At 41.7% G+C, this 21,426-nt stretch overlaps 1 protein-coding gene across 1 annotated transcript in view; it reads right to left on the reverse strand.

Annotated features, from left to right (window-relative positions):
- The window catches only part of MYO5A (myosin VA), a 101,721-nt gene that overhangs the window by 58,584 nt on the left and 21,711 nt on the right, over positions 1-21,426 (reverse strand). Inside the window, exons 4-5 of the mRNA XM_061347424.1 lie at positions 16,790-16,934; positions 1,278-1,434 (exon numbers count right to left, since the gene is read on the reverse strand). Of these exons, the coding sequence (XP_061203408.1) occupies positions 1,278-1,434; positions 16,790-16,934 (302 nt within the window). The remainder of the gene's footprint in view (positions 1-1,277; positions 1,435-16,789; positions 16,935-21,426) is intronic.

A 21,426-nucleotide genomic window follows, 5' to 3' on the forward strand; every position in this document is an offset into this window, starting at 1 on the left:
TCCAAGGAGTGAGAGAGAGGATGTTTGATTTAGGCTTTGAGACCAAACAGAAGTGGCACAGGGAAACCTGTGAACAGTTTGTGTTTTATGGAGCAAACACACAGCAAACTGCAGACCCATCCTGCACAGTCTCTTACAGTAGCTATCACTCAGCAGACAGGCGGTGAGGGCACAGCCACCTGCCTGGCCCCAGGTACCACCTCCTGGTGTGCAGAGTAAGGCAGACCCATAAATCCGTTAGCCATGCACCAAATCTCAACGTGGCCAAGGACAGTGTGACACTCACTGCAAACACTGGAGCAATGAAAGGAGTACTCTGGGATTAGCTCACGCCTGCAAAGCTGCCATTGCTTCGCAGTTGGCTCCCACTGGGGAAGATGCAGCTCAAGACAAGGCTCAGCTCCTCTGGCTTCCTCCCAGAGCAGGACACTCAGATCCCTCAAGAGCAGAGCCCATTGCCCATCATGGCACAGCTTGGTTTAGCCCATAAGATGGTTTCAAAACACCACACAGCACCACAAACCAGGCACAATTACCTTGTGACAGAACACACACAACTGTGATGGGGCAGCTATAGTTTGAGTACCATGAACTCCTCATGCCAGGAGGAAAGAAGGAATAAAACATAAGTTAATTTTTAAAAATACCTGAGCAAGACAACAATGGCAGCATTTCACGTTTCACTGTGTGTACTCCATTTACTCTTGCCTATTCACTAATACTTCACATTACTGTACACAGATGCTAAGCATCTTCCAAGGCATCAGCTGTCCTAAGGATTTTCTTAGGCTGCTCACAGACGCATGCATGTGTGTGCCTATGGACAGCGGTACTTCTCTCAAGGAATTCCCCCAAGACTTTCTCTCTGATGAATCATTACTTAACATAGTTCCTTAACTTCAGCTATAACTTGAATATACACATACAGGCAAAGACACAAAACACAAACCAGGTGTGCATTTGGCCAGTGGTCTGGGGAATACCGCTATTACAAAGCTTAATAGATTTGAAGCAGTATTCAGATAAAAATGACTTGCTATGTGAAAGATATTAAGAACACTGGAACCCTACTTCCCATCTTCTTTCAATCTGTCATAAACACTACACAAAATGATGCCTAAAGCACCTCCTGGTAAATGGATCAAAACCAGTATTTTAAAATCTGTTTATTCTAGGTTCCTTGATCCCAGTATGGATTGCTCTTTCAACCGAATGCTTATGTTAACCCCAGAATAACTGTGGCTGGAGGGTGGTGGTTAGTGCAGTAGCTCTCTTACCTCCATGATGGGGTTGGAGGCCAAGACTTTCTCCTCAACATTGGCTTCACTGGCAGATCCACTGACCGTGGCAAAGTACCTCATGGCGTACTTAGCAGAGACAGTCTTTCCAGCCCCAGATTCCCCACTGACAATGATTGACTGATTTCGCTCATCTCTGAAACACAAAGACACGTTAATTACCTCTTGAGGACATACATTTTGTGCGTCCCCAGCGTGGCAACAACCCTTCTACCATAAATGTTAGCAAGAGAGCGGTAATGTAAATGCACATGGCAGACACGAGGCTGTTAGTGACCAAGCTCCTGAACGGCTGATTGGACTGCCTGCAACCAGGATGCTCAGTCGGTATTGATGCTGCCGTGACAGTCCAGCCAGCAAGCAGAGCTGCTCTAGAGAACCTGGCTACGGCAAAGTACCTGTTACCACTATTCACTATGTGCTTCTGCAGCTACTTCTACCCAGGCTCTGTGGCACAGTGCTCCACTAATTATCAGTGCTCATTAGTAAAGATCATTAATGCCATCTTACAGATAGAGAAATCAACAGCAGAGTCAGCCACAGAAACCTTTCGTCCTTCTGATCTAATCACCAGCTTTTCCCAGAGTTGTTCTGAATCTGAAAAATGCAAGCAGGGCTGTTCAAGACACAAATAGCAGCTCTGGAGAGAAGATGATCCCTTTGCTGTGAAGTAATTTCTTTTCATCAAAAAAAAGAAAACCTTCATTTCCTACTAAAACAATTTTCTCATCTCAGAGAGGGCTCTATCCAGAAAACCCAACTGTATGAATAATAAACACACTGCAAAATAACAAGGATAGAGATTAGCATTTATATAGCCTGAATCTTCTAAAGACCATACATGCTTTATACAGTACTTTTTACTTCCAAAGAAGTTCAAATGAATGATATTTCAAAAGACTCCTATGATCTGAGTGAGCTTAACTCTATTTTACATACTGCAAAGAGGAGAATGAAGAAGCAAAATTTTACCCCAAAGTCTGGAGAGCAGGAACACAGAAAGCACAGCCAAGCCCCAGAGCAGGCTGCACAGTAACTGTGAATGGAATTTCAGGCACACACACTCAAGCAGCACATATGCAGCCTGCACTGCCTCCAAACGCCTGCTGAGGCCATCAGTAAATGCTATGCAGAGGAAGCAAAGAAACATGCATGAAAAAACTATTTGTGGCTTCTGTAGCTTGAACATCCTCCAGAAGGTCTGGGGCTCTGTTTCTGAGGTGGTCAAATAAAAGCTGCTGATGAAATTATGAAGGTCAACAGATCAAGTTATTAGTCTCAAGCCCCCAGGTAAGAGCACAGCTCCAGCATCTACTTCACATTGCACAAAGACATAGCTAGAGGAGCCTCTGGTTCCATCACACACTTGGGCATTCATTTAACCAAGCTGGCATTCATTTAACTGGATGAAGACATCACTTGAAGCAGATTTTCCACATTTTGGTAAAAGTATATTACTTGAAATGTCTAAGTGCTGATTTAAATTTAATAGGAAAGTGTTAAGAAGATCAAAGCAACCAATTTTATGTTCTCAACTTCCATTTAACACATGCAATAGGTGTGAATGACTACAGCACAGTTCACACATTCCTATACACCAAGCTGTCAGTCTCACTGGGAAAGTTGTGGGAAAGCACAACTAGTCAGCTTGGTACCAGGCTGTGTGTTCCAGGTTTCAAAGACTGCATTGCCAGAGATGCCAGCCTTGGCCACATGAGAGTGAAAACACCCATCAGTGACCCTTCTCATTATAGTGGCCATAGGTCCCACTGTGCACGTTCCTGAAGGAGGCCTGTGAGCCTTGCAATAGTGATGAGCATTTCCAGCTGGGAAAGGAAGAAGAAACACTCTTGCTTCTTCCCCATTTCCCCTCACAGAATACCCTCCCAGTGTACAAGGCACAGCCTGCAGCTCTGCACATCAGAAGGTGGTGTGAGTTATATGGAAGCTCATGGTCAAAAAGAGCAGCAGAAGGACGTGGAGAAGTCCAACCAAACACATCACATCTAGGCTTAAAGGAGACAAACAACAAGTTTTCCTCTCACACTAACAGTTCCTGCAGCGAGACAAAAAAGAGAGAACAATTTCTTCATAGGACTGGCATTGTTCTCTCTTTTATTCCTCCTGTGCTCTTTCCAATAGCAAAACCCCCAAACATGTAATTCAGAAATAAGAAACTTCTGGTCTGATTTCAGGAGCTGCCCAACACAGGAGATGGGCAACAACATAACAAGCCTTTCATTTGTAGATCACCAGCTGTGTTTCATGTATTAAATATCATTAAACATATGAAGACTCAGGAAGCTCAAGTCCTATGAAATGTATCCTCTGATGATTCAGCTGATTTTTAGCTTAGTTCCTGAAGTACAAAAGGCTTTTAGAAGACAAAGCAGTGCAACCTCAGTACTACAGACTTATGACAAAACCGTCAACCAACCCTGTTGCCAAGAGAGAAACACCAAAGTAAAGGTGCCTCATCCTAACTGTCACACTCCTGAAGGGCATGTGTGAGGGCATGGGAAGTGCACGCTGGTTTTGCAGTCCCTAGTCTGTCCTGGGAGCACCAGGATCTTCAGAGCACTGCAGAGGAGGGGGCTCCCTGTCTTTGACAGTAATGAAGAAATGAAGTTGAAAAACCTTCTGCTTAAGAATACTGTTGCTAATTAGCCTAGAGTTTCCTTCCTCCATGCTGTAAGATACGAAGATGTACTCTTCTCCTTAGTGCTCATTAATGTGCCTAAGAATAAGTGATCCATTACTGTATTACTGTGTAAGTATGCACACACATACATTTTTCATTGATTTGCCCAGAGAAGATACAGCTGACTCTGTGCGAGCTGAAAACATTGCTGCCATCTCTTCTGCAATGAATATTTGTGCCTGCAGCAGCTACAGCAATCATGAGAAACAAAGGGCTCACTCATTGTCTGCAGCAGAGTCCTCTCGCATCGCCCTGCCAGCGCTCCATCCATGCTCAGAGCAGCTCTTGTCTTCCAAAGTACATTAGTCCATTGTTTTGCTTTAACACACTGGAGTGGCCATCCTCTAGCATATTATTCTTTCTGCTTTTTGGCAGAGAGAAAGGAAAACACAACAGAACGCCCAAGATCACACTCGACATTTGAAGAAGGAGAGAGGACAGAGTAATGCAACACCCCAAACACAACAGCTGCTGTTACTGCCACAACCCCAGGGGAAGACTTGGCATGTGGGCATCCTACCACACAGCAAGATACTCAGTCTGTCAAAGAGGGTGGGCAGTCCTGCCAGGCAGCCGTGTCAGCTCAGCAGAAGGCTCTTTTAAGTCATTAAGCTTTTAAGAAACAAAATGCTACATGAAAAGAAAATTACAACTAAAACAGAACCAAAATACCTTGGACAGTGTATGACATGTGGCGAGAATTATTTTTAATGGCTTGGCATAAGCAATGGTCCATCTAAAATGTAACCTCTGCTTATGCCAAATGAAATATTCACAATCAGGCTGCATAAAAAACACAACTAAAAACCAAAATAGACAAAGTAAATCCTCAGAAAACACAAGTAGCAACAGACAAGTTCTTTCTAGGGTATAAATAACACCTTTGGGGTTATTTTTAGTTTAACTGTTAGCCCCCAACCTTTGACCTGACATTCTGAGTGCTTTAACATGTCAGCAGTCAGAAAAAAAAGCTATAATTGAAACTTTCAGCCAATGAAACAAGTAAGTAGGGCAACAACGTTGTGTGTGACACCACTCTGCAGCCTGATGCCACAATCCATTATCTATGCAGTACTTTTTCATCCTCTTCGAGCTTTTTCTCTGAATAAAGTACATAAATGGATAACTTTAAAGGATGATTTTTAAAAATTTTAAAATTAGATTATTATCTTGAAAATACATGTGCAACCCCAACAGACTGAACCATTGACTGGGAGCAGCTTACCATTCATGGAAACAGAATGTATTATGTTCAGGCATTGGACAGGGTCACATTCAGCTTTTACCATTTCTGAACAGAGCAGAAGAATAAATGAATGAGAAAACCAAAATAAAACTTGTGTTTTAAGATGGCAGGCCCAAACATTTCACAAGCTGAAACGTGAAATGAAAGGCTGAGATTGCTTGGAGTGGCTGGGGACTTGATTCATGAATGTTCCATATCCATTATCTGAGGCTTATATGCTTTAAGAGTTATGTGAGGGTAACAGCTCTTGTTAAATAAAAGAACATTATGGAAAAAGTAACTGGTAATTTAACATAGTATTATCTATCACAAAAATAACGGTGATGTCTAATTTTGAAAGGTAATATTCAGATGCTGTATCCAAGCTGTACACAACTCCACTCCTTGTGACAAGTAATGGCTACAGAATGAGCAATAAATGTCACTAATTTTTCATATAATAATTTCAGTAAAGAAAAGAAACAGATTTGTGCATAGGCTGGCACAGGCTGCTAAATTTTAAAGACAATTTTGCTTTCCCTACAAAATTCTGTCGACAGGCAACATGCTCATAAGAAAATTTACTGCCAGAGTGCCAAAACAGAACAGATACAGATTTACCTAACTCCTGGAAGCTTGAGATTAAAATTACATTCCAATAAGGATTTTTTATGCTTTGAAAAAAAGACTAAAAAATTCAACACTGAAGGTTGCTTCTGTTCAAAGAAGGTTCAGCACTTGGGAAAAAGAGTGCTACAAAGTGACCTGAGATAGCTTACATGCAAAAAAGGGTTTTGCAGAATATGAACAAAATGGCAGTACATGAGAAACCAGAAAGTGGTTTAAAAAATAATAATTTAGTTTTCAAGATGTTAAAAAAAAAAAAAGAAGCCTTGTTGAGGACATGCACATATTTTAATGCAATACTTTTAATAATTTTGATTACTACTAACTTTAAATCCTGTATTTCATAGAAATCTAAGGGAGATGCATTCAGAAGAACACAGGAAATGCTAGTCCCAGTGAGGTTACAGCTGTTGGCTGCAGTGGAAGCAAGAGCAGGTCACTGGGCACCTTCCATGCATACAGTGCTGCACCAGCACTGACTAATCTTTGATAGCTGTCAGTACCTAAGGCAGCTTTTAATGATTCCAGTTGACCAATAGAAAAATTGAGGCGAAACAGAAAAAACCTGATCAAGCAATGAAACATTAACATGACTAACATTAAATGCAGAGTTGTCACTTTTCAAACCATTTTCATTCCTTAAGATCACTACACCCACTTAAGCTGGTTCCCTCAAAAACCAAAAGCACTTACTGCATTGCAGCCATTATTTCCATAGTAGACTGTCCAAACAGATCAGGGTAAACAAGACATACAAACTGAAAAAGCCCTACAGATATCTTTGTTTACCTTCTTCCTCTATGCCATTAGAAAATCCCCCTCTGAAGCCGGAATACTAAAACAGTTAAAAACCTATCCATCAATGAGCATTTCAGAGGAGACTGAAGAAGCTCAGAGCTATCCAATTTAATCATCAAAGCACAAAATTGTTTTTTTTGCTTTCTGTGATTGATGCATCGGATGTACCACTTGATCAGGTCTTTCAGACTCATGACTCCACAGCAAATAATGTCAAATAGATGTATATAAGCACACACACCACAAAAAGCATCAGCCTGGGAAAATGAACAAAAGGAATACAGAACTATCGGTATCTACCTCAATATTCATATCAACCCATTCGTACCCAAGCCATCCGCACCTCTACCTGGGAAAAGTGTGTATTTAACTGCTGATTTTAAAAGATTCTAATATGGACAGTGAATGCTTGCCTGGGATGAGCTACTTCAAAGCTGAGTTGTCTCAATGCTGTACAATGTAGATGAGACTGACAGAAAAGACTAGAGCAAGATATCCTTAATATAAACTGAAGACATCAAATAACAGGGCAATTTGATGAGAAGAACATTGGTACTTACTTTGCCTTTGATCCTTTGTTTACCTTGAGGACACTGCCACAGTGCTGATGTTTTTAAGGAAGCTTCTTGTCAGGGTGGTTTGAAGGCCACCACCTTCAGGTCATCTTCTCCTCCCACTGCTAAGAGGCTTAATTAAATCAAGTGCCTTTCCTTCTTTTTTGTGGAGTTGCTACCGGCTTCTTCTTTTCTTTTGGAATAGCAGGTTTAGGTTATGGCGAAGGCCACCAACCCCATGGCATGTGTCAGTTTCATTTTTCATTTAAATCAACACAGCACAAATCAGCACAGCACAAACTGCTGCTAAAGGCTTGATCCCACAATCTTCAAACATTCCTATCTCTTACTGCTTCAATGCAAGAACAAGAACACAATAAATAGCTTTTATTTAACCTAGAAGTGATAGTCTGGCCTGCTTTATCCCAATGCTGTTCCTGCAGGTCTGCGGTAATAAGGTAGACCTGTAAGCCTGAAATTGCTTCACATTTTCAAAACAGTGAATTTTGAATGATTAAGAACCTGACACAAAATGCCAGGAAAGGAACCTGTGACTCAGGGAACATCTGGGATAGATCCTGTTCTTAGCACACACATAATTACCATTACATGGATGTGTGTTTTGCCCATCAAAGACAGAAAAGCACCTTAGCAATATGCTACAGCTGAATGACGGCAGCAGGAAAACCAACACCATAAAATAACTTAAAACCCAGCGACACTGCTGAAAGGTCTGACAGGATGCATTCTGCAATGCTGGCATATTTGAAACTTAGCTCCAGCTACTCTGAGTGCCGCTGGATTAACCAGGGACCCAAACAAACCTGCTCCAAGCTAAATGACATGTTTTACACCCTGCACTATAAAGCACATTTCCAAGCTCTGCAAGGATACACGTACATACATGAAGCTGACATGATTAAGTGTCTCCAGCAATGCAAACATAACTTTGACCTAAGTAAGTATCCTATTTTTTGTAATCAATCTCTCAGCATCCCCACTGAATGTTTGTGACAACATACGACCAAAATAACCTGAAGTATCTACAGTCAGAACATTCCTACATCTTTGTATCCAAGAGCATGACTAAACAACTCTGTCTAATAAAGATCAGTTTCTCTCCCATGAGGCAGCTATAACAAAAACAAGAGCACAGAAAACTTCACCAAACAGCTTCCTCATTGATAAGAGGAAATCAGTTTACTGAAAATAACGTACTGAAACCAAAAGCAGTGTGAAAGTGCTCGGTATCATTGTTACTGGTCTATTGATGTTCCCAAATGTAGTGGTTTAACCCCAGCCAGACAGCTTTTCACTCACTCCCCCCCTTCTTGCCCTTCCCCTACTCCTGGAGGGATGGAGAGGAGAATCGAAAAGAATGCAACTCCCATGGGCTGAGATAAGAACAGTTTAGTAACTAAGGTATAACACAAATCACTACTGTTGCCACCAATAACAGTAATGATAAAGGAAATAACAAGGGAAGAGAATACAACATCTCATCACCAGGCGACCGATAACTACCCCCCCCAGCCTGGCCAAGCACCGACCCATACCTCCTCCAACCCTGCAGTCCACCCTCCCTCCCGGGTAACTCCCAGTTACATCCTGGGCATGACGTGCTGTGGTATGGAATACTTCTTTGGTCACTTTGGGTCAGGTGTCCTGTCTCTGCTTCCTCCCGGCTCCCCCTCCTCCCTGGCAGAGCATGAGGCTCACAAAGTCCTTGGCCAAACCAAAACATCATTTTTATCAGCTCTGCTCCCAGCCCGAAAGTCAAAACACAGCACTGCACCAGCTACCAAGAAAGAGAAAAAATGACTGCTACTGCTAAACCCAGGACACCAAATAACTTAGAAGTACTGATGTAAACAGAAATAGAAAAATGCATCTAGTACATCACCCATTCCAAACAGGTTACTCAGTCTGGGAATATTACCCACAGGAAAAACTTTAAACTCCTTTCCTGTGAAATCCTTCGGTTTTCATCAGGTATCAATACAAAGTTAAGCGTTCTCTCTAGTATTAATTGTTTTTTTGTGAGCTTCACAGAAAGCAGCCTGATTAACTTACCAAGAAATGCAGGAAGGAACTTCCCAGCTGCTGTTGGCCAGTCCCAGCAGGCTAAAGGGACTGAGCATCTTCAAGTGGGGGAAAGAGAATGCACAGCAGGCAAATGCAGGGAAAAGAATACAGCAAGAGAAGGACAAATCTGTGGTATAAGATGAAATGAAACGGTTTTGCACATCTCATCTGGAGGCTCACTGATTACGTCTGACTTCAATTAACATAGAAATAGAGTGTTTCCTAAAAATACCAGTGATTGTAAACTTGAAATCAAAATACAACTGGGTTTGGTTTGGGGTTTTTTTCCCCTAGAGCACTCTTCTTTTTCAGCATGAAATGAGAAACACAAGGATATTTACAGAGCTCACCAGCCTGTGCTCTCCCCAGCACCTGCCCTCCCAGTCCCATGTCAGTGCAGGTCCCAGATTCACTATTTGGGCAATTGTGCTCCACTTGTGTGTGATGCTTCCAGTGTTACAATTACTTGCTTTTCTAAAACACCAAAACTGCTTCTCACACCTACCCTAAAATGAGAGGCAGCTGTAAAGCCCACCAGACCCAAAAGATTTAACATGAGTCAGTGCAATATATTTAGCTTCACCTTTGCCTGAGCGCGGTGCTGTGTGGCAGCAAACAAGGCCGTACATGTTTAGCAGCACTTGTTCAGTGCAAAGGCCTTTGAAATTCAGCCCAGGGTGTGCAGCATCTGTTAGGAGCCATTATAAAAACTGGCAACTCTACAAACCCAGGATTAACTTTTCAAACAGAAGTAATTTAACTGTTCAATAAACAAATAAATAAGGATTCATTCAGCAGTTTTATAATGCTCCGATGGAGAACAGCAGCAGCCAGTCCAGGCAGCCTTCCCAGCACTGAGGGCAGGAGGCAACATCTTGCCCTTCCATCAACCTTCTGAACAAGCAATTTGATCACAAAGTTCTCTGCAGCCCAAAGTTCCATTATCCCCTGTTTCTGGATTTGGTTCTTGGCCTCATTAACACGGGAAAGCACGCTCGTTTTGTCCTCTTACTTTCCAACCGCTTCCTGTAGTCCACACAACACAAACACATCCTTCCATTCTCTATGTAGCTGCTGAGCCCCTTTTCCTAGGAGGTCACCTTCCTCAGGAGAACAACCAGGCAGCACCAATAAATGCCACCCAGTGTTCTACCTTCACCTGTACTGCAGGAAACCCTTTTTCCCCACTTTTAAACTTTCCTTCTCACAGTGCCCCCTTGCACAGCAGGCACAATCCCTCCTTCCCACAGAGCCATGTCATCCTGGCATTCCCAGTGCCAGAGCCTCCAAATCCACTTGTATTGGCACATCCCAAAAGGTGTGACCTGATGTTTTTCCACCCTCAAAGGGTGGTTGTGTGGATTAACTCCTGTAAAACACCCAGAATGTGCAAAGTGCTATGTAAGCACTAAGGATTATTATTAGAGACTGAAGTGCTTTGAACCATTCTGTGATGATGTGATGGAAGGAAGAAAAAGTGACTTACCAGTGCTGTGCCCCAGGAGCAAGCATCACTTCTTGCATAGAACAGCACCCACATTTCTTGGTCTGTTCCACCTGCACACACCAGTTTATTGTCTGGATCTACCATGCTCTGACCTGACACATCCCAGCCTTCACAGACACCATGCTTTAAAACATCAGAGAACTGTTCACCTGCACCTTGAGTCACAACAATTGCTCCTGACTAAGCAGTAAATTAATTCTTTGTAAAATCATTCATTTTTAATAGGCATGAAACACTAGTCCAGCAAACCATGTTCTTTAACCATGCTTCTATATATATTTTGAGCTTAAATAGCTTTTCAAGCCTAACCATATTTCTCACAGACATCTTTAGCTGCTGGAGAAAAGACAATGTTCTGAGTACAGGACAAGGGTTTGGAAAGCAAACGTTACTATGCACCATGAGTTACCTGGCACAGAGAGCCCTGCAGGAAATGAAGACATGCAAAACATAGCATGTTATTTTTGTACACTGAAAACAAATCAGCTTTGGGAGAATGTTACCAGGAAACCCACTTAAGTGCTGCATTATCAATTGCACATTCTATTCTCATATAGTTTATCATCAAGCTGGTCTGATCAAGTCATCAGACACTGGGTCAGGATATTCAGTTCAGGGACTCTATGCCCTGCTTTTGCCACCTTGGTGAACTCACCAAAGTTGCCCTCCTACCCCCCATCTGTTTCAATTTACAAAATGGAAATAATAGTACTGATCACTATCATTAGAGGGTATTTTCAGGACTTTGAGGTAGAGGACTATGAGATCTGCTCATGAAAAGTGCCAAACAAAGGTGAAATATTGCTACTATACATAACCTGAATCCCCTTGAGTCTGCTCCGGTTGCAAACTCAGCCACTCCAAAACACCTTAAGTTCACAAGCATCTTTTGGTCCTCTTCAACAACAGCTTTGTCAAAACATTCTGCAATACTCTCAAAACCAGCAGATGGACCTTGTTTTAATTAACAAACCGTGCCACTTGCCATTTTAGTGGTATCCAGGAAACACAGCTCTCGACTGTAAAACGGCAAAAGGTGAAAAGATAATGAATTGACGGTAACATCTCTCGACACATACAAATGAAGAACACTGAGGTCAGCACATGCTGCAAAATCATGACAGATTGCACTCCAGAGCACAAAGATGAGCCAGCACTATGCAACTGATTTATCTGGGGATTAGTCAGAGGTCACTCCCGCAATAGTTTAGGAAAGCTCATTGCTTAGCTACCAGCAGGACACCTCACATGAACTCTCACTTCCAGCTACCACCATACTTAACCCTTTTGTTGCCTAAAAATAATCACTGCTTAGACAAGTAGGTCCCTGATGTTACGCTGATTACCCCATCTGCTGTCTTGTACCCATAACATCGTAAAATGTCAGACCAAAAGTATAAAAGACTAATCCAAAGTCATCTGTTCTCTCCAGAAAGGACAATTTCCCTTTTCACTCCAATTTTAACAATAGAGCCCCAAAATTGCCATCTCTTTTCAAGGTATTTAATTTAAAGAGTCATATGTCAAAACCATAAGTCAAAGAAGGCCGTTGTATGTTTGTACAGTACCCACCACAGCAGGCTCCCATTTCATCACTGGATGCAGATCCGTGACGGGTTGTTAATCATCCCCCTCCTGACTTCTGCCAGGGGAGAAGAGAGTATCCATTTATCAGACACTCGGAAGCAAAGCAGCAGCTGATCAAATGTGCATTTTTGTAAGAGGACATCATGTTGGGATGCCTGCAATAACTGGAGACTGTCAGTCAAGGTGCTTTCAAAACACCTACTCAACAGCTCACCAAGCTTCCTTTTGAACAAAAAGTGACAGAAGAAAAAGTCTTTCTGCAGCTGAGAGCCATCAGATACATGCCAAAAATCTGACAAAACAGAGAGGCAGACTTCTTATTAAAGGTAATTTAATGAAAAAGATACACACTAACACTGAACAACACTGTATCCAAACAGAAACCGCAACTCATTGGAGATTGATGCTTTAAACACTAATGCTTTCCATCCTGGCATTTGTTGAGTTTTATAGCGATCTCATCAATATGTAATTCTGTTTGCAAATGTTACTTTCAACTTGCACTCTGCTAATTAATCAGAAGAAAATTTCCAAGTTAATTTATTAGAGTGAAAAGCACTGAACTCTGCTGTATCTGTCATCAACAACAAGCAGGATCTAACAAACCAGACCAACAAGGTGCTGATAAAAATACATATTAATTACTGCAATATACCCTTACTAAGCAGGGGAAGGAATCTTGTGTAAGAGTGATTGAGAACACTTTCCCTAATAGTGTTAGGAAACTGATAATCATAAGCCTCATACACTAATGCATTTCTTAGCAGACACAAGAGTATAATCATCAACATTTTTCCTTATCTTCCCATACACTTAAAAACAGAGGCTTCTGCTGAATATTACAAAGAAAATGAGCTGCACCTGCTGATGGTTGACTCCTACTGAAATTGTGATGCTTTCCAAAAAGAATGAAGTATTTGCCAACTGCTGCTTTGCCTCAATTTGCATCGTTACCACAGAGAGAGGTGACTGTGAAGACTCAACTTCTTTTTTGTTAGTAATTTGGAAATGCTGGCTTACGAAAGTGTGCATTGCCATTCAAAGGGTTCAACACAGGCAAACACTGTTTGTGGTTTATATTTCTGAGACAAAAATAAGTTCTTCAATAATAATTTACTGCCTTCTAAATCACTCACCTGCCTTAAACATTGCCCTAAACCTGTATACGTTTGCTCAAATGAACCAAGCCACCCATCAGTCACCCATGAGGAGAGAGACTGTCGAGTGCAGGTCCCACCTCTTCCCAAAAGCACAGCTTGTTACAGCTGTCCCTACAGAACCACAGCAGCTCCCAAATTGCTCTGCACAAAGCCCTGTGGAAGGGGGGAGCCCCTCAGGCAGGTCCCCATCCGACTGATCCTGCTCCTTCCCACTGGAACATGCTCACAGGTGGATCTCCTCCTGCTCAGACAAAGGAAGAGATCGGCTCTGGTCCAGATCACACAACTCAAACCAATGAAGCTACTGGTAAGAATGAGGCATACTTTCCTGGTTCGTAACCCTGGGTCTAACACAACTTAACTGCAGTGGTAAAACTAGATCATTGCTTACTTTGGGCACAGCAGAGGAAAGAAACAAAACTGTCAGTCTGCACAGAGGAGTGGTCGGAGGTGGAGAGAGAAAAAAATAGCAAAAAGATACACATGAGAAGGGGGGAATAGAAGGAAAAAGCAGAGAGAGAAGAAACAGAAGAAAGAACAATCCAAGATTGGTCGTGGAACAGCTGTGCACACTTCCCTGTGCTGAAATCAGTAAGAAGCTACTGAGCAAACAGCAATCGCTTACTCCATTGTCAGCTCTGGGTAAAGATGAGCCATATTCCTTTTCACTGGGAACTGGTGACAGAACTGCTGCTGAAAGAGGAAATAATTGATGCCCAAAGGGGCACACCACAGCCCAGGCACACCACACCTGACCCTATGCAGAAAATTTCACATGCAAAGGTATCTTTACGGGCTGCTTCATACTGCAATTAACCCCACACAGTTGCTGAGTATCACTTTTCAGGCACAGACCAGATGTAAGCTCCATCCCTGTTCATTCCAGTGGCCAACATTATTGCACTCTATTTTTTCTGAAGATGGAAGGCAAGTATTTAGTGTGCAATCACTGGCTTCCTGACTGCTGTCATGGGGCATCTTCTCTGGCTGAAGACGACCACAGAGATCATTTAGTTACAACCATGTACATGGAGGGAGTTTCTCAGTCACAGCAGATGAGTAATGAAGCTGGCAAGAACAAATTTCAGATCATTAAATTGGAAGTTAACAAGAAGACCTAAGGAGTAAATATTTAGAAGAGCTCACGGAAGCCTTATGGATAGAAGCGTCATGACTAATTATTCCAGTGAGCATTTAAGGATGGAGTTAGGAGAGATTAGAAACAACAGAAAATTAAATCTCACCAATTAATTACATGCATAAATACAGATTAATACCATATGAGTAGCTACCACATGAATATTCAATGCAATTACTGAAGTGTTAATGAAGGAGTCACAGACAATCTGATTTCCATTTTTAAATAACCAGCTGCAGAAATGTAAATCTGCACATTATTGTCTAACTTCATAATTCAGGTGCAAATGTGTTCTGTTCAGGGTGTAGAAATCACAGAAGTTAAAGGGCAGGACAAGGAATTGGAAACAGCATTAGAAAAAGAAATTCAATAAGCAAAGGCAGTTATGTCCAAATGACAGAAAAAGTTCTTAAAAACAAACAGGTAAAAAAAATAAATAGAGAGAAAAGGAAATATACATCAAGAAACTAAACAAACACTGAAATTGTTACTTCAGTGTAGAGGAATTCCTTTCATTGTCATGGTGTGCTCAGATTTCATTTTGCACCAGTGAAAGTCCTGTCAGTTACTCATAAAAGAATAACAGATTGTTTATAAAACATTGTAGACACACAAAGGAATTTACTTCATGAATGCAAAAGGACTGTTTAAGAACACTGCCATGCTTACATAATTTCTCATGATTTGTTTCAAAAAGGACCTTCTACCGCATGTTATTTGCTGTTATTCAGGACAGCAGAATCGCCGGAGGGTGCAGCGAGAGCCGAGGAGCAGGCAGTTAATGCAGAACGGAAAAACCACGGCAGAAACTCTAGCCAAAAAATCTCAGCCCCCTGAGTCTTCCTTCAACAGCAGAGAATGCAGATGGTGGCAGATAGAAACCTCCACTGCACAGGCTTCAGTTATGGCATCATTCCATTTCTAAATCCTGTCATGCACTTACAGATCAAGCCCACAGAATACAGGTGATCTGACAACTTGAAATTTCAACACAAGCTCACGGCAGACCATGGCTGGAGGCAGCCAGTGGAGAGAAATTCCTCTCCAACCTCTTACTTCCACTGGTTATATTAAACACACCAATTCTGGGAATCGAGGTTACATCCATCACTGACATACAGGTGCAGGTCACTGCACCGTTCTGACTCTCTTATGGATTCTTAAATTAACAGATAGGTAATTTCTAAGACAAAAATTTCATCATTTTTAACCCATTCTCCCTGCAGTATATTTGATGGCAATCGCAATGAATCCAGAGATCTGCCTTAGTTTTACTGGAGTAATTTGATCACAGGCTGTACTGTCAACAAGGAAAACTGTATCGGTAGCTTGCAGCTGACCATTAGGACACAAGGGACCATCTTGTTAACTAAAGACCACAGAGTAGCCCAGATCTTTATCTTGGAAATGAAACATTGCCAAAGCTCTTCAGGTTGGCAGGCTCTCAGGGTGGAGGGGAAGAAGTTTCTAATAAACACTCTCCTTGGGTGATAAGCTCATTTTCATGTAACGTTTAAAGAAATGAGGATTTCCTGTGCAGCTGTTAGAGTGTCCTCAGAGACACCGTTTCAGAAGCTCTCTGCAATCGTTCCCTCTGCTCCCTCTTAAATCCAGCCAACAACAGCCCAGGCAGATTACGTAGCTGGGACTTTACCATCACAACCAGGAGCCTATAATAGCACTCATAAGCCGAGCGATTTATTTTTAATGCTGTCAGTATCACATATAAATACAAACCAGTTCAGAATCTGATGCTTTCCTCTTTAAACATCCACTGACGGTTAAAAAGTATCTCCATATTTTGCTAATCAAATTAAAACATCCTAATGTTATAAAGCTCTGGGTTAATTTTAGACCTAAATACTGACCAGATCTGTGGTTATTCCTGTTACCTGTCAGCAGTCACGATCTCTGCGGCATTCATAATGCTTTACTGTTCACTAACTGAGGCAACTTATCCTCCTGTGAAATGTACTAAAACACTGGATAAAAGACAGATCTTACAAAATAGTTCATAAGCTATAAATCAAAGAGAAGGCCACTGGCTAGGAATTTTTAGCTTTACTCCTCTTGGAAAAACAATGAATTCAAGAGCTGTGGCCTACAAACCTGGCCATCTGCTTATACGCTTCTTCAGCCACCGCAAAGATATGTGGATCCATATCCCCCATATTTTGGCCACTGTATGCATTGATGATATCTTCGCCATAGATAGGCAGTTGTTCATAAGGATTTATGGCCACTAAGACGATACCTAGAAAGGAAATGGAACAATAGGAATTATTAATAGGTGTTTCAAAATAAAACAAAAAAATAGCTTTAACACCAACTATTGTTCTCAGCTTTCTAAAAAATATTAACTGGGAAAGAATAAGAATCTGATATTACTGACGGCAACAGATACTTATTGTGACCAAGGTTTGCATTCAGAAAGTATCAGAAGAGTTAACTTCTACTCTGCCATAGGAAACACATCAGGCACAACTTCATACTTTTTCTCTCTCTTTTCTAGCATGCATAGAACAACCAGATTCAGAGTGTGTTGGCTTGAAACACTGCCTGCTCACTGCAGTAAACCAATGAACATGCATTTTACTTCCCTGGGTATTACTGTGAATTATAAATGATAGTGATTTGTGAATTATAGCTACCACATGGCCTCACTGACCGACAGTTTGGATACATGAAGTGTGTTAACCCTTCACGCTGTGACCAGTTTCTGTAAAAAGCAGCAAACTAGTCATTGTGTAATTTGGATTCCAGGGCATCTCTGCGTGTCAGGCAGGACAACCTCCTGCTCAAAAGGATAAAAACCCTCCCATTAGATATATTTCATAGGGCTGATACACAGTGGTACACAGTCATGCCAGAATTCCAGTAATTACACCTCTAGAAGGCACCACAAAACACTCTGTGTAACTGCTGACACCTTTCCATTTTCTAGTTCTTAGATCCCAATTGAACATGTATCTGCCTCTTTTAATACCATGTAAGATATAGAAGTGGTATCTCCATCACTGAAGTGGCCATTTTAAAAATAGCATTTCTTCTCACACGTGTATTTTAGTGCCTAGGAGTGCTTAATGCAGGTGCAGACAGCTGCACAGTGACTATAGCAAGCATGCTACACATGCTCCTTGGCCAACCACCCCTGAAGGACCTGCACCAGCAGCATTTCCACAGCACTCGACTCGCTTCTAAAGTTACCCAGAAATTCACAAGCACACACAGAGACTTCCTCAATGCAGATCCCAGCCCTCTGCTCCGTGCAGATCATAGTGTTGTGATGATCTAAGAAATTTTCCATGGAAAAGCTGGGAGCAGGGAAGTGGAAGCACCTACAGTCTGGCAGCGCTGCTGGGAGCATCATCCCATTTTGAATCCTGTCATGCACTTACAGATCAAGCACAACCCTAGCAAAAACGTTAAACAATAGAGTATCTGTCACAAAGAGATCTGAGAGGCCTCAATCTATTTCCTCAAATATACAGCAGGTTTTATGTCTAGACACACCCATGTAAGCCAAGTCAGTGTTTTTCCATCAGCCGTGACTCCACTGAAATGACTCAGGAGCTCAAATGAAAAGTCTCCATAAAACTGTATGCCAAGCTCTAATGCTGTAGTGATGAGCCAAAACATAAGGGAGCTATGAGGGGGGGACACCTCAGCACCAGCAGACTCGAGCCATATTTTTGGTGTCAGTTTTTAACATCTGCCCTTTGTAACTGACAAGTAGTAAAAAGTTAAGTAATGCTACTCCAGGGAGCCGAGCCTTCCAGGCTTGCAAGTCTAATCAAAGAGACATTGAAAAACAGCCATGCGAGGCTTCAGACAATTCCCTCCTGCTTTTGGCTATGTTGGCAAAAATAAACTCTTGAATTTAAAACAAGCAGCCCCATGACAAGTCTCCAGCATATTAAATCACAGATCTTCAGTAGCGACCTGTAAAAATCAACAAACAACTACCATCTGGAAACATCCAAAACAAGAGAGTAAGGAATTATGTGCTTTGTGTGGAACTTTTAAATCACTCCGCCTCGCAGGTCTGTAATCCAGATGAATTTATATATAACTTTATCTCCACTAGATCATGTTGCTATTTTAAGAAGTATCATGGCCTGACTCACATCAGATTTATGTGCATTTTCATTCCTACCATTACACTAACCTAAACTCTGGCTACTCTCTTTGCCATTCATCTTATATATACACCCGAAATAAGTGTATTTAATTCTTCTCTTTTTAACATATTCACCCATTTGTGGACAAACTGGATATTAACATAAATAATTTCTTAACTGAAAGTTTGCTCTCCTGCACAGCACGCAGTAGTTTATACATCTGAACTAACTAGCAGTATCCCTGACTTTTCATCCCAGCCATAGCAGTTCTTCCACGTAAGCATTCAGATTTTCCTTTTGTCAACTTCCTTCATTAATTCTTCGTTTCATATTCCCAACAGTAAAGCAAAGTTGAAAATCGCCTCTCAATTGCTAGTAAAAGGCTGACGTGAAATTAAGAAATCAGTTTCTGTTTTAAGTTTGGATTACTTCAAAGTGAAATTTTAAAGGGCTTAAAATCCATTTGACATGTTACACTAAGACAGAGTAGTTGAAATCATTTCTAGGGCCGTGGACATCTACTTCTAGTTCTGCTGGTTGAGAACAGTTCTCTTGGTGGATTAAAGCGTTTTTAATCTCCTTCAGGCTAAATCAACCGGGCTAGCTCAAACCACCTTCATAAGGTATTTAAACTAACCTGGCTAATGTGTGAGTCAGATTAAGGAGGTAAATGCAGTTCCTTCCACAGGCAGAGCTCTAAGGCAATAATCTTTGCAAAGGGGAAGTTAACTTGTACTCAGGACAGGAAATGACAGAGCAGTTTGAAAGGTGAATGTCCATGGCCAAAGGATCAGATTTTGAAGGGCTGACACGCCAACTGTATTTCCTTTAGCTTGTAACATAATGTACACACGCCTACATCCCAAGCTAATAAACCCACCACATACTGCGTTCCTCTGGTCTCTTCAGGAAGAGTTAAACCTCCTTCACCTGCACTTTCACCACCAGGAACCCCCACGCTACTGGATCCACGTTTCTATTAAACCCACATGTAGCTACTAGAGTCATCACTTGAGGCTTGTTTGGAAGCAAAGCAGCTGACCAAGCTCCACCATCCCACGCCCTTTGGCAGACCCATCCATGAGAAGCTAACTGCCTTCCAGCACTATGAGAAACTATAAAACCAGCCAAACCCACAACTGAAGTTGCACTAGGGAAAACATGAGAACAACATGCTTTCCCAAACACGTCAAAACAGAACTAGCAGAAAGCACATTCCTTTTGAGAGCCTCTTCAATGATGCTAAACACAGAGCTTACTGTAAGCAGCCAAAACATGAATCAGATACGCTGCCTTACGGGAGAGCAGTATCAGTAGGCACAGGACCACGAAACTCAGAGTGAAACCCTTACAACCTCAAGCCATGAGATTCCAGTTGTGCAAGGCCCTTTCACAAAATGTTTCCTCATCAAGACCTTTGGGTCGGGGAATGAAATACAGACAATGCCTAAACTGGGGAACTGAGGAAGTTTCCCAGTGCAGGGACCAGAACATACACCCTCAGAAGGGGTTGTCCAGAAAGGCTGTGGTATCTCCATCACTGAAGATACTCAAATCTTAGATACAGACCGGTCCAAGACTTGAGCAACCTGATCTGGTCAGTCCTGTTTTAAGTAAGGAGCTTCAGTGAAGATTTCCAGAGGTCCCTTGCAATCTAAGTTATTCTGTGCCTCTGGCCATGCTCTTCGCGATGGGATGAGACATGGGTATGAATCATCTCCCACTCCTACAGGAATGAAGGCTGGCTGCAAGCAGAGGGTGGCAAAGCCTGATTCAGTTCTCCACAGTCTGGACACTTGAAAGCAGGACTGGGAATAGATACACTGTGCTGAGCACCCACAGACTAAGAATAGCCAGAGTGAGCAAAATGTGGCAGGACATTAATGCCTACAGTCTGTCCATCACAACACGTTTAATGTGGTGGTTGCCTTAGCTCTCCATACACATCACCATAGGTGGAGTTTTAACAGTGACCAGAAGAGGGAAAATCTGACCCTTGGTATGCTCTATATGCAGAGCAGGACAGAACAAGGCCTTCAGCTACCTGCAGCCATGATTAGCTGATATCTGCCAAGGGACACCTTGCAATATGACTTCCCTACTCAACAGTTTGCAAAACAAATGAAATTATAAACAGCAAGTTTCATAATATATGATAACATCAAGGAGGTTCAGTGGAATACCAAGAACTGGGACTATCCTAATAAAGTCTGATTAGAGACAAAGTTAAATTGTATATTAAAAAAAAAATAAATCATGGGGCATGTTTTCTCCTGGCATAAACTGGGCTACAATGGATATGAAATGATAATTTCATTACAGGTAATGGAGAAATGTGTCTTCACCTCAATCAGACAAGAAGGAAATCTTCAGTATCTAGTTTCTAGCAAGCACATCATCGTACTACATTTTGTTTTACTCAAAATGTAAAACATCCACTTATGATTTAAACTGTGTCTTATGGACTGGCACAATGTCCAAATACAGATAAACTAGAGAAATATTTGAAAATTTACAAAGTTTATGCATATGGAAAGGTTATGTGAAAAGTCAGCACTGTGTGGACTAAACACTGAGATTTAAAAGAAACACATGTACACAAAGTCCAGAACCATAAAATCTAAA

The sequence above is a fragment of the Neopsephotus bourkii genome, unplaced genomic scaffold (assembly GCF_033783945.1).
Source record: "Neopsephotus bourkii isolate Nb327-2 ecotype Australia unplaced genomic scaffold, CSIRO-AGI_Nbou_v1 NB_318, whole genome shotgun sequence".
In the NCBI taxonomy this organism is placed as follows: Eukaryota; Metazoa; Chordata; class Aves; order Psittaciformes; family Psittacidae; genus Neopsephotus; species Neopsephotus bourkii.